General features: G+C 42.4%; 1 protein-coding gene and 1 long non-coding RNA gene across 2 annotated transcripts in view; one reads left to right on the forward strand and one right to left on the reverse strand.

Annotated features, from left to right (window-relative positions):
• Positions 1–1858: 1858 nt before the first annotated feature.
• LOC118976091 (uncharacterized) lies at positions 1859–5109 on the reverse strand. Its single transcript, XR_005064196.1, has 3 exons — positions 4328–5109; positions 3995–4114; positions 1859–2377 (listed from the first exon to the last, which is right to left on the reverse strand). It is a non-coding gene; the product is annotated as an uncharacterized LOC118976091 (long non-coding RNA).
• Positions 5110–5259: 150 nt separating this feature from the next.
• The window catches only part of AKAP10 (A-kinase anchoring protein 10), an 85857-nt gene continuing 74576 nt past the window's right edge, over positions 5260–16540 (forward strand). Inside the window, exon 1 of the mRNA XM_037030362.1 lies at positions 5260–5506. Coding sequence (XP_036886257.1) covers positions 5419–5506 — 88 coding nt within the window. The 5' untranslated portion in view covers positions 5260–5418. The remainder of the gene's footprint in view (positions 5507–16540) is intronic.

Here is a 16540-nt window from a genome sequence, read left to right on the forward strand (position 1 = left end):
GGCAGCGTTTGCCACCAGAGACAAGTTTGTCTCCTGTGGCTTGCATTCCAAAGGTGGTCCCTCACCCTTAGCCACAGGAGTAGAGATACAATTTCTAGAACCAGGCAGAGTGGTCTGCAACACAGTACAACATATGGAATATAGATGATAATACTGTAATAACTATATATGGCACCAGGTAGGTACTAGACTTATCGGTGGATCACTTTATAAATTATACAAATGTGTAATTACTGTATCACACACCTGAAACTAATCTGTATGTCGTGTAACTGAAAAAATTTTAAATTAAAAATAGTTATAAGTGAATAAATAGATAAATAAATAAATTTAAGTTATAAGTGGGTAGTATATTTGATATTTAGGCATGTCTACAAAGGTTAGATTATAATACATCTTTCAATTTTATTGTATTTTTAAATCCTTACCCAAGGATATCTTTTACTGATTTTTAGAGAGAGAAGGGAGAAGGACATTGATGTGAGAGAGAAACATTAGTCAATTGCCCCTCTTGTATGCACCCCAACTGGGGATCAAACCCGAAATCTAGATATGTGCCTTGACCGGGACTTGAACCCACAGTGTTTTGGTGTATGAAAACAACGCTGTAAACAACTGAACCACCCAGCCAGGGCTATAATATATCTTTTTAAAAATCACCTTTTACTTTCTACTCCTTTTCAGTTAATTATTTAGCTTGGTTATGTTTACTTATAAAAATAATTGATAGTAACTTAATAAGGTGCTCATTTCAGAAAAAAAAAAGAATTAGCCTTTGTTTAGACAGTTGAGAATTTTAAGATATCAATATGCAGGGACAAAAGTCGGTTTACAGTTGCTCATATGGAAAATAATATAATACTAAATACTAATACAAGAATAAACTGTTTCGCATGCTCACAGCTGTAAAGCTACTTTTACCTACCCTGTATATATTTTGGCTCTGTCATAAAACTGTGTTATCTGTTTTATAAAAAGGTTTGAATAGTCTCTCTGAGGTTATGAACGATTGATACAGAAATTATGTTAGAATGTTTGTAGTAGAAGACTGTTCATTAGGCTTGTAATCAGTTTGTCATAGATTAACTTTATTTTTACCTTTTTTAAGATTTTAGTTATTTATTTTTGAGAGGGGGAAGGAGAAAGAGAGGGAGAGAAATATCAATGTGTGGTTTACCTCTCACACACCCACTACTGGGGACCTGGCTTACAACTCACAATGTGACCTGACTGGGAATTTAACTGGCAACCCTTTGGTTTTCAGGCTGGTGCTCAATCCACTGAGTCACACCAGCCAGGGCCACAGATTAATTTTATTTATTTATTTATTTTTAAAAAATATTTTTAAAAGATCTTATTTTTTATTTATTTATCTTTAGAGAGGGAGAGAAATATCAATGTATGGTTGCTTCTCATGTGTCCCCTGCTAGGAACCGGCCTGCAACCCAGGCATGTGCCCTGACTGGGTATCGAACCTCAATCCTTTAGGTTTGCAGGCCCACACTCAATCCACTGAGTTACACCAGCCAGGGCACATTAACTTTATTAGTTGGTTTTGTGATGATTGACTTGCTGATTTTTACCTCACTGGTTTGTTGTTATTGATACAATTGGTATAAAAAGACTGTGAGGATTCCCTTAAAATCGGGAACATAATTAAAGAAACTACTTGTAAACATGTATTTTGTTTTACAGGTAAATTAAAGTGACTCTAATAAATTAACTTGGAAATGCAACATAGAGTATTACTTTGCCACAACTAGGTATTCAGGCTAATGGAGTATTCTTGTTTTATTTCAACTTTATTCATATGTGGATCACCAAATTTCAGAAGATTAAGTGACCAAACTCTTAAAGCTTCCCCAAGTATACACACACTTTAATGGATGATGTTTCAGAAGGCACATGCAAAGCTAGTTATCACTCATTCCCTTATATTTGCCCAATAAATAGATCCCCCGTGTTGGAACACTGGGTAAATGGGTATTAGCTGGAGGTAGAGGGAAAGCTGTGAGGAAATGGCTTTGGAGTCAGACTGACAGTGATTGAAATCCCTTACTAGCCTTGGGATCCTGGATAAATCACTCGAGCCTCAGGGTCATCACCTGGGATTTGAGGGTAATGATGGTAGCCATCTCTAGGGCCTTTCATAGGGGAGAAGGTAAAGAATTAAATGAGGTTGTGATTATAAAGTACGTGATACAGGGAGAGCACATGACAAGTATTTCACAAACATTGAAGGCTGTTAGTGTCTTACTGGGAGGTAGTTGGCTGCCTGGGATGACAAAGGCAGCTCCAGAATTCTTCCAGGAGGGCCTCCAGGGCAGCAATCACATTGGAAGGTGGGTACCACACTGATATTCCATTGATTTTACACCTAGTTGGAGAGAATGAGGAAGAACTGGAGAAGATTTACAGAAACTGGAGTGCTCCTTCCATACCCCTAGTTCACTGCTCCTATCCCACAATTTTCAGGGCATTTCTTACACCCTCCCCTCCCAACAAATACGAAACAGCGTCTGACAAAGGGCTGGATTTCTAAAATGAATAAGAGAGAGAAGGGCACCACATTTTTTGGCTTAGAGTGTCTAACCACCTGTGCTTATAGCACTTCTCCCTTTACACTGGCTTGGCAGAGAAGTCCCACTTAGCACCCCCGCCCTGCTCCTCCTTGACTTCATTGAAAGTCTTCATTTTGGTTTGAGCGGGGGACGTAGGCCATGATCTGTGGTTTTATTGGTCACAAACAGAAGAATGGTTGCTCCTGAGCAGAGGCTGGTTTCCAGGGACTTCTCTGACCCACAGGGGCACCATTCAGAACCCTCTGCAACTCTCTCCTGAGGACTGGAGGACACAGCCAAACAGACATCCACTCTCAGCACCAGTTCAGGTTGAGGATATAGTGGGGCATAGAAGCCTTGGCCAGTGTCTCTTGCTCCTGCTGAGACACACTCCCCTTTGCCCAAGGAGAGGCTTGACCTTGGGTTCTGGAAGACCATTCTCTAGCTTGTGACCTTGGGCAGGTTATTTTGTTATTATTATTTGTATCCTCACCCAAGGGCATTTTTTCATTGTTTTTAGAGAGAGGGGAAGGGAGAGAGAGGAACACTCATGCAAGAGAGAAGCATCAATTGGTTGCCTCTGGCACATGCCTGGAAGGAGGATTATAGGCACCTGGGCCTGGACCCAGGATAGGAGCTATAACCTGGGCAAGTGCCCTGACCTGGAACCCAGTCCACGACTTTCTAGTTACAGGTGATGCTCCAACCAACAGAGCCACACTGACCAGGGCACTGGGCAGGTTATTTTTATGTGCCTAGTTTTCTCCACACCAAGACTGACTCCAAAGACTGTCCTTAATCTGGAGAGGTTAGTACAGTACTTGTGCATAGTAAACTTTCAATAAATATCAACTGTGAGTACCTTAAATGCCACAAATTGTTAGACAGGACAAAGATCTCAAGGTCTGGGCTATTCTTACTAAATGCTATTCTTGCTAAATGTAAAAATGTAAAATGTGGCATAGTATTTTGCAGACCAGCTGTAAAGAGGATAATATCGACAGGGGCCCAACCTGGTAAGCGTAGCCAACTGCTAAGAAGAAATCAGCATGGATTTCAGCACATAGTGTATAGAGGCAACAGCTAAGTTTCCCTTCAGGGAGACAGAACTTCAGGTATAAATCCTGTCTCCCTTACTTGCTACAAGGAAGCAAAACAGCTAAGTTTGTTAGACATGAGCCAGGGCAGTCAAAGAAAGGGAAAGAGAATAGATTATCCTAGTGCACTCCTGCATGTCTACAGAGCCTAAAGCAAATCTAAACTGGATGTGCCTCACCACACCAGACTTGTGGTCATCAGATTTCCTACTGAATCTCAAACATTGTTCAACCACATAGGCCACTAGTTCCAGTCACACACCACGTGGGCAGACAAGTGACAGGGGGCGCTGAAAGGACAGAAGCAGAAGTCCAGGAAAAAGAGCCCACGAATACCTGAGCATGGCAACTGAGAAGGCACTCGCACTCCGAGGTGCCCACGCAGTCCCTTCTGAGTGGGCCACCAAAACATCCTTACCCGCCTCACTGCACTTTGCCTCTTGATTGAAGTCTTTCCTTCAAGAAGACAAGAACAGAGTTCTTGCTGGTAACAAAAATTACCTTGTGACAGACACTGCTTGTTTTTGAACAAGAGGCGAACCCCTTGAGTTTAACAAAACCAAAATAGACAAATCAATTAATTTGCTCTAATTATATGGTGAAAAGAGCCCCAGCTGTAGTTAGTCTCAACGCTGACACACTAAATAATGTTGACAAGTTGCCTCTTACCTCTGGACCTCAGTTTCCTTGTCTGTCACCTGATGAACTTCATAGATTTTAAAAACCCAGTCTGCCTTTATCTACTTGCTGTGATCTTCCAGGCTCCTTGGCACCAGGAGCTTAAGGATACGATCTTGACTTGGTCCCTGGGCATAGTCATGGGGTGGTAAGGGGCAGTAAAAGTGGGAACACCTGTTTCCCTCTGGTTTAGAGGCATATAGACTGTAATCAGATTCACAGGAAAATGGCATTTGAACAACGCTTGAAGGATAATTCACCGGAATTTGCTCGGTAAATATTGGCGAGGCTTTTTACCTGCCTCTCGAACCTGAGCATTCCCACAGCTTGCGTTCTGAAAACAAGTTCAATCCTTTTTCATTGCCAAGGTCATTGATGGAGGGAGCTAGTGCAGCCGCATAAAAGGTTATGCCTCTTAGTCTCCACCCGGGGACCCTGGTCGCCTTCAACCCGCAGCCGGGTGGGGGTGGGGGCGTCGGCTTCCCTGGAAAAGCACGGGAAGGTGGTGCACGGTGAAGCTGCTCTGGTCCGCAAGAGCCTTTTAGCCAAACTCGAATCGAGAAACGGGAGGGGTTGGCCGGAGCGGGGCGGTCTTAGCCCCACCCTTTTAGAAAGGTACGCTCCTGACGGTGTCCTCAGCCGGATGCCCGATCCTAAGGCGGCACGCCAACACAGCTCGAGGCTCACGCGCCAGGAGGGTGAGTCCTGCAGGAACTTGGCCTGCACCACTCCACCGAGGGCCAGCGCCAGTCGCCGCAAAGCTGCGGCTAGGATCCTAGGTCAGTGGGTAGTGGCGTAGGCCGCAAAGGTTCAGGGGCACGCGAGCGGGGCGGGGCGGGAAGGGTAAGAGCGCGCGCCTCCCCACCCGGGACGGGGGCGGGGGCGGGGCCGGCGGCGCGGCCTCCCGTGAAGCCTCGCGCGGGGAAGGACCGGAACTCTGGGCTGGCGGCTTGTTGATAATATGGCGGCAGGGTCTTCCTGGGCATCTCGAGCAGGCTGTGGGGCCCACACCTGGAGAAAGGGTCTCTTTTCGGGCTAGTGCGGCAGCCGCTGCGGACCCGGACGCCCGGTCCTGTTGCTGAATGAGGGGAGCCGGGCCCTCCCCGCGACAGTCCCCCCGCGCCTTCCGACCCGACCCGGGCCCTGCCATGTCCTTCTTCCGGCGGAAAGGTAGCAGAGGGGGCGTCGGCGGGGAGCCTGCTGGGCCTCAGGGGCAGTGGTGGGGCTAGTGGGCCTGCGAGGGCCTGCAAGGGCCTCCTACGGGGCGGCGGTGAGGCAAAGGCCCCTTGAGTGCCTCTCTCTGTTCCTCGACTCTGCAGGGAAGGAGAAGGCAGCTTCCTCACGCGAGGTCATTGGGGGGATTGTCCACTGGTCCCACATCGTTTGGTGAAGCGTTTACGAATTAATGCCTGTTTGCGTAGGCATCGCTTTTCGAGGTGGGGGGTGTGTATACACTGTGAATCAAGCAAAAGGAAGTTTTTTTTTAGTACCTTGTTGGGAAATGTTCTGGCTTTTCAGAATTTTGAAAGTCTTATGTTTAAAAGCAACACGTGAAAAAATCGTTTTCGCTTAGTGCTGCTTTCTACTTTTCCTTTTTTGCGGGGAAGAGGAGTTGTGCTGTGCCTAAAATCACATTACTTACTGTTAAATGGTCCCTAATGAAGACTACTTTTGATGACTTAAGTTTACTAACTACTGGAACGCTACGTTTGTAAACACTACTCATATTTCTGATTTTCAGTTTCAATAACAGCTGCCCAGTTTTTAGGTAGAGACAGCGTGATTTTGTGTGTATGTGTGTAGTGGGTTGTTGCATTTCATTAAAAAATACCTACACAAAGTGAACAGTGTCTTTTGGGGCGATAGTGGTCTTGTATCACTTCTTGCTGCTTCAGAGAAAAGTACCAGACAAAAACTGGATTTGCAAAAAGCGTTAAACTAATAAATCAGGGACTTGAGTTTACATGACAGCTCCGCCACTGGGTAACCTAGAACAGAAAAGTGTGCACCGACTTTGCTCTCCTCTCTCAGCTGAGAATTCAGTTTTCCCTAAAGGTTCCATTAAACTATGACTAAATTAAAGGATTCCTTTGAAGTACATACAGAGTTTGGTGGATGAATGAAAACAGTGCTGAGTGGATGAAACCCAGAACTGTCTAATTTGTTTGACAGTTTTGAAGTGGGTTTTTTGTTATTATTCTATGTATAATGAGACAAACTGCGTGTTGCACAACAGACTGTTGTCTCAATTTATTCAACGAATGCTTTTGAAGTCTGCTCTTTGCCAGGCACTGTGCTAGGCTCTCAGCATAGAGAGCTCTGAATAAGACAAAGTCCCCGCACCCGTGGACCTTACTGTCTTCACTGTCTGCTGGAGCAGACACACAGTAAGTCAATCTCAATCTCTGTCAGTCTAGGAAGGTGTTTTGAAAGAGGTAACTTGACAGAGGAAACATTTAGGTTGGATGTTACAGAAAGGCCTCAGCAGATGACCTTGATTTAGAGCTGCAGGATCAGAAGGAGGTAACTTGTAGAGGCCAGGGAAGAGCATTATAGGCATAAAAGACCCTGTCCAAAGGTGGGGAGGCAAGAAAATAAAGTGCCCTTCAAGAAAGGAAAAAGTCATGCAACTCAGGCCTAGAGAGGTAGATGAGTCAGATGATTCAGAGCTTTATAGGCCATGGTTAGTTTTTATTCCAAGTGCAGAGACAATACTAAAGAAGAGTGATTCGATCTTATATTTTGTTTTTAAAAGATTTTTGTTATTCTAAATTCTTTTTGAATACTGTGATGAGAGTGGAAACTGGAGGTGGTCTTATTTAGGGATTTAAATACCATTTTTAAATACTACCCATATGCTTATGATTCCCAAGTTTACATCTCCAGCTTGTATTATCTCCCTTGAATCCAGGCTGGCATATCGCATTGTTGGCCCACTTTACACCTATTAAATATCTAATAAATAGACTGTTAATGGTTAGTTAATTCTATTGATAGATATAGGAGACTATCAAATAGGTGAGTCTTTAACTGACTGTATCTAAAACCTAATTTCAGATTTAGTTCTCCCAAAGGTTCATCAGCTTTTCCCATTTCAATAAATTTCATTTCTGGCTTTTTAATTGCTCTGGCTAAAATTTCAGAACGTTCTTGGATGTCTCTTTCACTCCTGCTCTGTATCTGATCCTGCAAAGCTGTTAGGTCTACGCTAGAACACCTGCAAATTCAACTACTCACCATCTCTAGGGGAGTCACCTCTCTTTAGATCAGGTGGGTAAGGGAGTCCTCTGAGAGGATGCCATTCCGACTTCAGCTTAAATGTTGAGAGGAAGCTGGTTTTATGAAAATTGAAGAAGCAGCAGCATTATTTTGCTTACGATTTGGTTTCCCTTCTTTCGTCCTTAACCCATATGGTACATTTTCAAAATGCCTCTGTTCATGTTCCTCTAATGGCTTCCTGTACATGTGGCCCTCAATAATCTAGGTCCCATTTCCTCTTTGCGTTCACCTCCTGCTCTCTTCTGACACTCTTCTTCCATATATATTGCCCTGCTTGTTGTCAAATATGTCCCCACGTCAGTGCCTTTGTGGTTCTGTTCTCTGCCTGGAAACCTCTTCCACAGATACCCACCTATTCTGCTTCCTCATCTCTTTCAGGGTTGTTTTTTGTTTTGTTTTATTTTTTTAATATTTTATTCATTTATTTTTAGAGGGGAAGAGAGAGAAACATTAAATAAGAGAATAAGAGATTGAATAAGAGAAACATTATTCAGTGGCCTCTTGCATATCCCCAACCAGGGACCTGGCTTGCAACCCAGGTGTGTACCCTGACCAGGAATTGAACCAGTGACCTTTCTGTTTGCAGCACAATGCCCAACCCACGGAGCCACACAAGTCAGGACTCTTTCAGGTTTTTGATCAGTTGGCCTCTTAGTGAAACTTTCTTTGACCATCCTACTTAAGATTATAGTCCCTGGTGCCCGCACTCCCATCCTCTTGCCTTTCTTTATTTTTTCTTTAGCATTTATCACCATCTGCTATACATATTAGGATGGAAGCCCACTTTTTTTTAATATCCTATATCTATGTCTAAGTCAGTGCCTGGAATATGGCTTGGAATTTAGTAAATGTTTATTGAATAAGTAAATAAAAAAAGAAATAGCTAGCAATAAGTCCTGTGCAGGGAATTTAAATAGCAATGTGGGAGCAGATCACCAAGGAACAGCCTAAGAAGATGGAATCTGAGACCTGAATGAGGTCAGAGAGCCAGCCCTATCAAGATAAAAGGAGCTGCCTTCTACCCGGGGAGATCTAGTAGTACACATGCCCTGGGCAGGAATGAGCTGAGTGTTCTGAACACTGAAAGGCTGAATGACTTGGAGAGGAGGACAATGAGGTATATTTTAGAGATAGAGACAGCATAACTTGAATGGTGATTGGAGTAAAGAAAAACAGAAAGCTTTGGGCTTAGAGCTCAAGATAGGAGGAATCAGAAATTCTGTTTTGGCAGTTGTTAGTTTGTGGTTAACTTTTGGACATCCGTGTGGATATGTTAAGGAAGCAGTTGGACATGCAAGTCTGTAGTTCTGGAAGGAGGTCAGAGCTCGAGATCTGGATCTGGATTTATAAGTACTTTGCATAAATGATCATTAAAGACAAGGGACTAGATGAGATCACCCAGGGAGTATACACATGAGTTAGGTTGAAAGGTTAAGCTTCCGTAGCAGAGAAACAGGAAAGAATAATGGCTCAAACAAGACAAACCTTTATTTCTCTCTTGTGTAATAGTCTATATTCCTGGTCATCAGGTGGCTTTGCTTCATAATCATTCAAGGATCATTTTCCTCCCATATTGTTATTTCTCTTGTACTTGGGTTGTGGTCTATTTTTTCAAAGGTGGGTGGTAGCCTCTTCTGACTTTTCTCAGTCCTCTGACCTGTGCATGGTGAGAGGAAGGAGTGTAAAGGAAAGACAAGCTTTGGCCAGAAAATGGCACATACCAATTTTATTTACATTCTGTTGTGAGAGCCTTGTCATGTGGTCTGGGATAATTGCAGAGGCTTCTGGGAAATGAAGAGTAGCTAGCCAGTTTTGTTCCAGGCTGTAGCTAAAAGGGGAGAATGAATTCAGTGACCAGGTAGCATCTCCTGCCATACTGTTGACAAGAAAGGAGCCTAGGAGAGGGCTCTGAGGTTAATATAGCTTTTAGAAGTTAAGTTGAGAAACATACCCAGGGCAAAGGAGAATTGAAAATAAGAAGTCAGGGATATAGGAGTGCAATGTCATGGAAGCCAAGGGAAGACTTCTCCAGAAAGAGGGAGTATTGTGTTGACTGTCATCTGCAAGGTCAAGATAATGTGGAAGTAATCAAACACTTTACGTGGTATCAGAGGAATGGGTGGAGGGAAGAATGTAAAGAAAACAGTAAAAACACCTTTTTAAAGAAACTTTGCAGTAAAAAGTAACAAAAAGTGTCAATAGCTGGAAAGGGATATTGAGGTGTGTTTTTGTTTTGTCTTTAAGAAAAACTACCAGAGCATGTTTGTATGCTGATAGGAAATGATCCATTAGAGAGGGATAAAATGATACAGAACAGAGAGGTGTTGCAGGCATGAGTACAGTTCTTGAGGAGACAGACCTGTGGAGTAGGGAGTAAGCCTGCTGATACCAAGATTACTCAGGACACGCTGCTGCTGGAAATGGTAATCGGTGCAACCGCTCTTGTGAAGTTAAAAAACCTCAAATCATATTATATATTGTTCATAGATAACATAAATCTGTTAAAGAATAAAAATGTGGGTGGCAACAATCAACATTCAATTTATGAATTTGTCTAGGGAGACGGGTAACAAAATCAGGGTGATATTTCAGTTGCCCCTGCAATGTTTCATTTCTTTTAAAAATTTTTCTGGAGCAAATATGATAATGTTAAGATTGATAAACCTGAGTTTTCCTTATATTAAGTTCTGGTCTTATCTGTGAGGATGGGCGGGGTAGGACAAAATGGCGGCTGAACTACAACCCGGAAAAGACGGCTGAGGTCAAACCAGAGAGCCAAAAGGGTGGGCTTTGCCAAAACGGATATCTGCCTAGCAACCTGAGCCCGAGGAGAACCACCAATGATATATTGCTGCTTTGTTCAAAGGGGACCAATCCCCAGCTCCCACGAAGAGAGCCAACCAAATAAAACCCTGCCATATTCCTTGCTTGGGTGCAACTTCCCCGGCCCCACTCTGCAGACAGGAGAACCTCACCTGGGTGTGCAAACCCCAATAAAGCTCTATACTGCCTAACTTTGTGGCTGATGGGCATTTCTTCCTCGGTGGAGCCTAAGAAAACCTTTCATTATCTTCACATTTTAAATGTTTCATAATAAAAAACGTACAAATAAAAAAAGTATCGTCAGTAGTACAAAGTAAGATAGCAGAAATGAACCTAAGTGGATCAGTAATCACAATAAATACAAATAGATTAAAATGTATATGGCTAAAATTCTAGTAAAAGTTCATGTAACTAAAAGATAAAGACACAGGTTGGATGATAAACTAAAATCCATCCATAAGTTATTTGTCAGAGATACAAACTAAACATAAGGGCATAAAGAAATTGAAAATAAATGGGTAAATACACTAGGCAAATGTTCACCAGAAGAAAGCTTGTGCATCAGAGGAACTATTGTACTTTAAAGTATAAAGCATTGTTAGGGCAAAAGGTCACTACATTATGATAAAATCAACAGGATGCTAGGAAGATAAAATTCTTAACTAGTTTGTATCTAATACCAGTATCAAAATGTATAAAGGACAATATACAGAATTACCAGGAGAAATCAACAAATTCATAGAGCTTTAAGAATACTGTTTTAGAAGATCAGTAATCAAAGTAAGCAGAAATGGGCTAACTCACGAAGTAAAAGGATGGTGATCTTTGGATTGGACCCCTGCTGTTTGTATTTCAATATAAAAAAGATAGTGGGAAGGTTAAAAGGAAAAGAATGGGAAAATAAATTATAGCTATACAGACATAGATATACAAACATCCCTGATATACAGAAATAAATTCCAGATAGATAAGAGCCAGAATTTGAAAATGTAAAACTTGAAATCATATAGAAGAAAGTGGAGGCGGAAAATCTGATCTTGGGGTAGGAAAGGATATTTTTAAAATGAGATAAGAAAATACAATTCATGGAATGTAAGTTTGATTACATTAAAATAAACTTGCTCTTGCTAGGTGGCTTGGTTAATTGGAGCATAGTCCTATGCACCAAAACATTGTGGGTTTGATTCCTAGTCAGGGCGCATACCTAGGTTGCTGGTTCAATGCACAAGTGGAAGAGAGCCAATCAATGTTTCTGTCTCTCCCCTCCTTGCCTCCCTCCCCCTCTTCTCTCTCTTTTTCTCTCTCAAATCAGTAAATATATCCTGGAGTGAGGATTGGAAGGGAAAAGGAAAAAAAAAGAAATAAAAACCTCATACAATAAAATATACCAAGGTATTTGCAATGCTAACAACAAAGGATTAGTATCCAGAATATGCATGGGATTTCTACAGAAAATAAAGCACATGAATAGGCAGTCCATAAAAGAGGAAACCTGAATAGCCAACAAACACAAAAGGGTGTTACATTGAAGAAAATCAAGGAAATGAATTAAAAACATCATCAAATACCACTTGAAAACTATTAAGTTGGCAAAAATTAAAAATACCAAGTATGCAAATAATGAGCACAAAGATTATGGAAGTTGATAGAACTACTTTGGTGAAAAACTCACGTAATTTGTTACCTTAGCAGCTTTATTACTAGGGATTTATCCTGGATAAATTCTTACATATAGACATAGGAAGACATGTACTACAATGCTTTTCACATCAGTGTTTGTGAAAACAAAATAAAACGTAAATTTTTTTTAAAGATTTTATTTATTTTTAGAGGGAGGGGGAGGGAGCGAGAGAGGGAAACATCAGTGTGTGGTTGCCTCTCACATACCCCCTGCTGGAGACCTGGCCAGCAACCCAGGCATGTGTCCTGTTTGGGAACTGAACCAGTAACCCTGTGTTCCTCAGGCCAGCACTCAATCCACTGAGCCACACCAGCCAGGGCTAAAACCTAAACGTTACCTAATAGGAAAATGGGTAACTAAAAGTGTAATTGTTTAAAGGAATTGAGCAGCTAAAATACACTAGAACTACATGAAAATTAGAATTGCATCAATATAGACAAATGTCAAATTGTATGAATACAAGTATAAGTGTAGAAAAAGGCAAATCTCTGAGATACATGGATTCAGTTCCAGATCACTGCATTAAAGACAGTGTCATAATAAAGTGAGTCATGCAAATTTTTTGGTTTCCCAGTGCACATTGTTTACATTATAGTCAATGAAGTGTGCAAGCAATAGCAATTATGTTTAAAAATAATGTGCATACCCTAACTGAAAAATACTTTATTGCTGAAAAATGCTAACCTTCATCTGAGCTAGTGGAGGGTCTTACCTCAGTGTTGACGGATGCTGACTGATCAGGGTGGTGGTAGCTGAAGTTTGGAGTGGCCATGGTAATTTCTTAAAATATGACAGCAGTGAAGTTTCCCACAGTGCTTGACTGTTCCTTTCATGAATGATTTCTCTGTTGCACGCAATGCTGAATGATAGCATTTTACCCCCACTAGAACTTCTTTCAAAATTGGAGTCAGCCCTATCAAACCCTGACACTGCTTCATTAGCTAGGCTTCTGTAGTGTTCTAACTCCTTTGTTATCATTTCAGACATCTCTACCGCTAATAGATTCCATCTCAAGAAACTACTCTCTGCTTGCCCAAAGGAAGCAACTGCTCACCTGTTCAAGTTCCATCTGGAGATTGCAGCAGTCCTGTCACACGTCCAGGCTCCACCTGTGATTCTCACTCTCTTCCTATTTCCACCACACTTGCAGTTACTTCCTCCACTGAAGTCTTGAGCCCCTTGAAGTTATCCATGAGGGGTGGTATCAACTTCTTCCGAACTCCTATTAATGTTTATATTCTGATGTCTTCCCACAAATCACAGATGTTCTTAATGGCATCTGGAATGGTGAATCCTGTCCACAGGTTTTCAGTGACTTTACTCAGATCCATCAGTGGAATCACTATGTATGGCAGCCTTAGCCTTACAAAATATTTCTTTTTCTTTTTAAAGATTTTATTTATTTATTTATTTTTAGAGAGAGGGGAAAGGAGGGAAAGAAACATGTGCCAGAGAAACAGCAATTGGTTGCGACCTGGCCCACAGCCCAAACTGGCAACGTTTCATTCCAGGGGCTGGTACACAATCCACTGAGCCACACCAGCTAGGGCACAAGATGTGTTTCTTAAATAATAAGATGTGAAAGTCAAAATTACTCTGTAACACATGGGCTACGGCTTGGATGCTGTGTTAGCAGGCATGAAAACAACACCAGCCTCATTGTACATCTACCTCCATCAGAGCTCTCGGGTGATGGGGTGCATTGTCAGTGAGCAGTGATACTTTGAAAGGAGTGTTTTTTCCTGAGCAGTAGATCTCAGTAGTGGGCTTAAAGATTTAGTAAACTATGTTGTAGACAGATGTGTTGTCATGTAGGCCAGAGGTGTCAAACTCATTTTCATTGGGGCCACTTCAGCCTCAGGGTTACCTTCAAAGGGCTGAAATAATTTTAGGACTGTATAAATGTAACTGTTAAGGAGTTGCAGTTACATTTGGCCCTTTGAAGGCAACCAGGAGGCTGATGTGGCTCCTGGTGAAAATGAGTTTGACACCCCTAATGTAGGCTTTGTTCTATTTATAGAGCACAGGCAGAGTTGATATAGCATAATTCTTAAGGGCCCTAGGATTTTTGGAATGGAGAATGAGCACTGACTTCACCAGCTGCATTTCCATAACAAGAGAGTCAGACTGACCTTTGAAGCCAGGCCTTGTGTTCTGTTCTCTTCTCTGGCTATGAAAGTCCTAGATGGCAGCTTCTAATTAAAGCCGCCTTTGTCTACATCAAAAATATGTTGTTTAGTATTACTGCCTTCATTGTCTTAGCTAGGTCTTCTGGCTAGCTTGCTGCAACTCCTACCTCAATATTTGATGCTCCACCCTGTGCCCCCCTTTTTAACATTTGTATTTTTAGAGATGGGGGGAAGGGAGGGAGAAAAACATGGGTCAGTTGTCTCTCACATGCCCCCAAAAGGGAGCCCAGCCTGCAACCCAGGCATGCACCCTGACTGAGAATCAAACTGGTGACCTTTTAGTTTGCAGGCCGGCACAAGCTACTGAGCCACACCAGCTAGGGCCACCTTGAAATTTTATGTTGTGAAGATGCCTTCTTAAACCTCATGAACCAGCCTCTGCTAGCTTCCAACTTTCCTTCTGCAGTTTCCTCACCCTTCTCAGCCTTCACAGAATTGAAGAGTTAGGGCCTTGCTCTGGATTAAACTTTGACCTCGGGGAACGTTGTGGCTAGTTTGAGTTTATCCAGACAATGTAAAACTTTCTTCATATCAGCAATAAGGCTGTTTTGTTTCTTATCATATGTGTCTTTACTGGAGTTGCACTTCTGATTCTAATTTCCTTCAAGAACTTTTCCTTTGAATTCACAGTTTGGCTAACTGGTACAAAAGGCCTAGCTTTCGACCTGTCTTGGCCTTTGATATGCCTTCCTCACTAAGTTCAGTCATTTCTAGCTTTTATTTTATTTTTTAAAATATATTTTATTGATTATATCATTACAGTTGTTGTTCTATTCCCCCCTTCATTCTCCTCCACCCTGCACACCCCCTCCCCCAACATTCCCCCTTTTAGTTTATGACCATGTGTCTCAAGTTCATGAGATTCTATATTTCCCCTACTATTCTTGCCCTCCTCCTATCTATTTTCTATCTACTGTCTATGCTATTTTCTGTACCTTCTTCCCCCTTCTCCTCCTCCCACTCCCCTGTTGCTAACCGTACATGTGTTCTTCATTTCTATGGTTCCACTCCTGATCTAGCTGTCCTCTTGGTTTGTTTTTGTTTTTGTTTTAGGTGTGGTTGTTAATAACTGTGAGTTTGTTGTCCTTTCACTGTTACTATTTTCATCTTTTTCTTAGATTAGTCCCTTTAACATTTTATATAATAAGGGCTTGGTGATGATGAACTCCTTGAATTTGATCTTATCTGAGAAGCACTTTATGTATCCTTCCATTCTAAATGAAAGCTTTGTTGGATAGAGCAATCTTGGCTGTAGGTCTTTGGATTTCATGACTTGGAATACTTCCTTCCAGCCCCCTCTTGCCTGTAAGGTCTCTTTTGAGAAATCCGCTGACAGTCTGATGGGAACTCCTTTGTAGGTGACTGTCCCCTTACCTCTTGCTGCTTCTAGAATTCTCTCCTTCAGGTTAATCTTGGCTAATGTAATTATGATGAGCCTTGGTGTGTTCCTTCTTGGGTCCAACTTCTTTGGGACTCTCTGAGCTTCCTGGATTTCCTGGAAGTCTATTTCCTTTGCCAGACTGGGGAAGTTCTCCTTTATTACTTGTTCAAATAAGTGTTCCACTCGTGGCTGTTTCTTTCCCCCTTCTGGTACCCCTATAATCCGGATGTTGGAACGTTTAAAGATGTCCTGGAGGTTCCTAAGCCTCTCCTCATTTTTTTGAATTCTTGTTTCTTCATTCTTTTCTGGTTGGATGTTTTGTTCTTCCTTCTGGTTCATTCCATTGATTTGAGTCCCAGTTTCCTTTCCACCACTATTGGTTTCCTGTGCATTTCCCTTCATTTCAATTAGTTTAGCCTTCATATGTTCCTCTAATTTGTGACTATAATCAACCAGTTCTGTTAGCATCATGAAAAACTGTGTCTTGAATTGTGCTTCTGAGGGGCTGGCAATTTCTCGGTCGCTGAGAGTTATCGGCTCTGGGACTTTGAGTTCTTCTTGTGACATCTTTTGGGCTGTTGGTGCCTGTTAAGTAGCAGGATCGGAGCCCTAGGTGTTCACCAGAGCAGGGCAACTAAGTCGCTGGGTTGTGATGCTGTATGTGGGGGCAGGGTCAGAGGAGCAATGGCGGTGCCCCCTGCCTGCTCACTTTTGCTGGGTTTGGCGCGAATGTGCAACCGCGCTCGGCCTGCCCCACACCCTCACCGGGTCTGCGATGCTACCCTGGCTGCCTACGTGCCTGAGTTGCCTGGGTCGGGGGATCCTTCCTGCCGCACCCTGCTCCACTGCTG

Source organism: Sturnira hondurensis, unplaced genomic scaffold (assembly GCF_014824575.4).
Source record: "Sturnira hondurensis isolate 20B ecotype Veracruz unplaced genomic scaffold, ASM1482457v3 Scaffold0020670, whole genome shotgun sequence".
In the NCBI taxonomy this organism is placed as follows: domain Eukaryota; kingdom Metazoa; phylum Chordata; class Mammalia; order Chiroptera; family Phyllostomidae; genus Sturnira; species Sturnira hondurensis.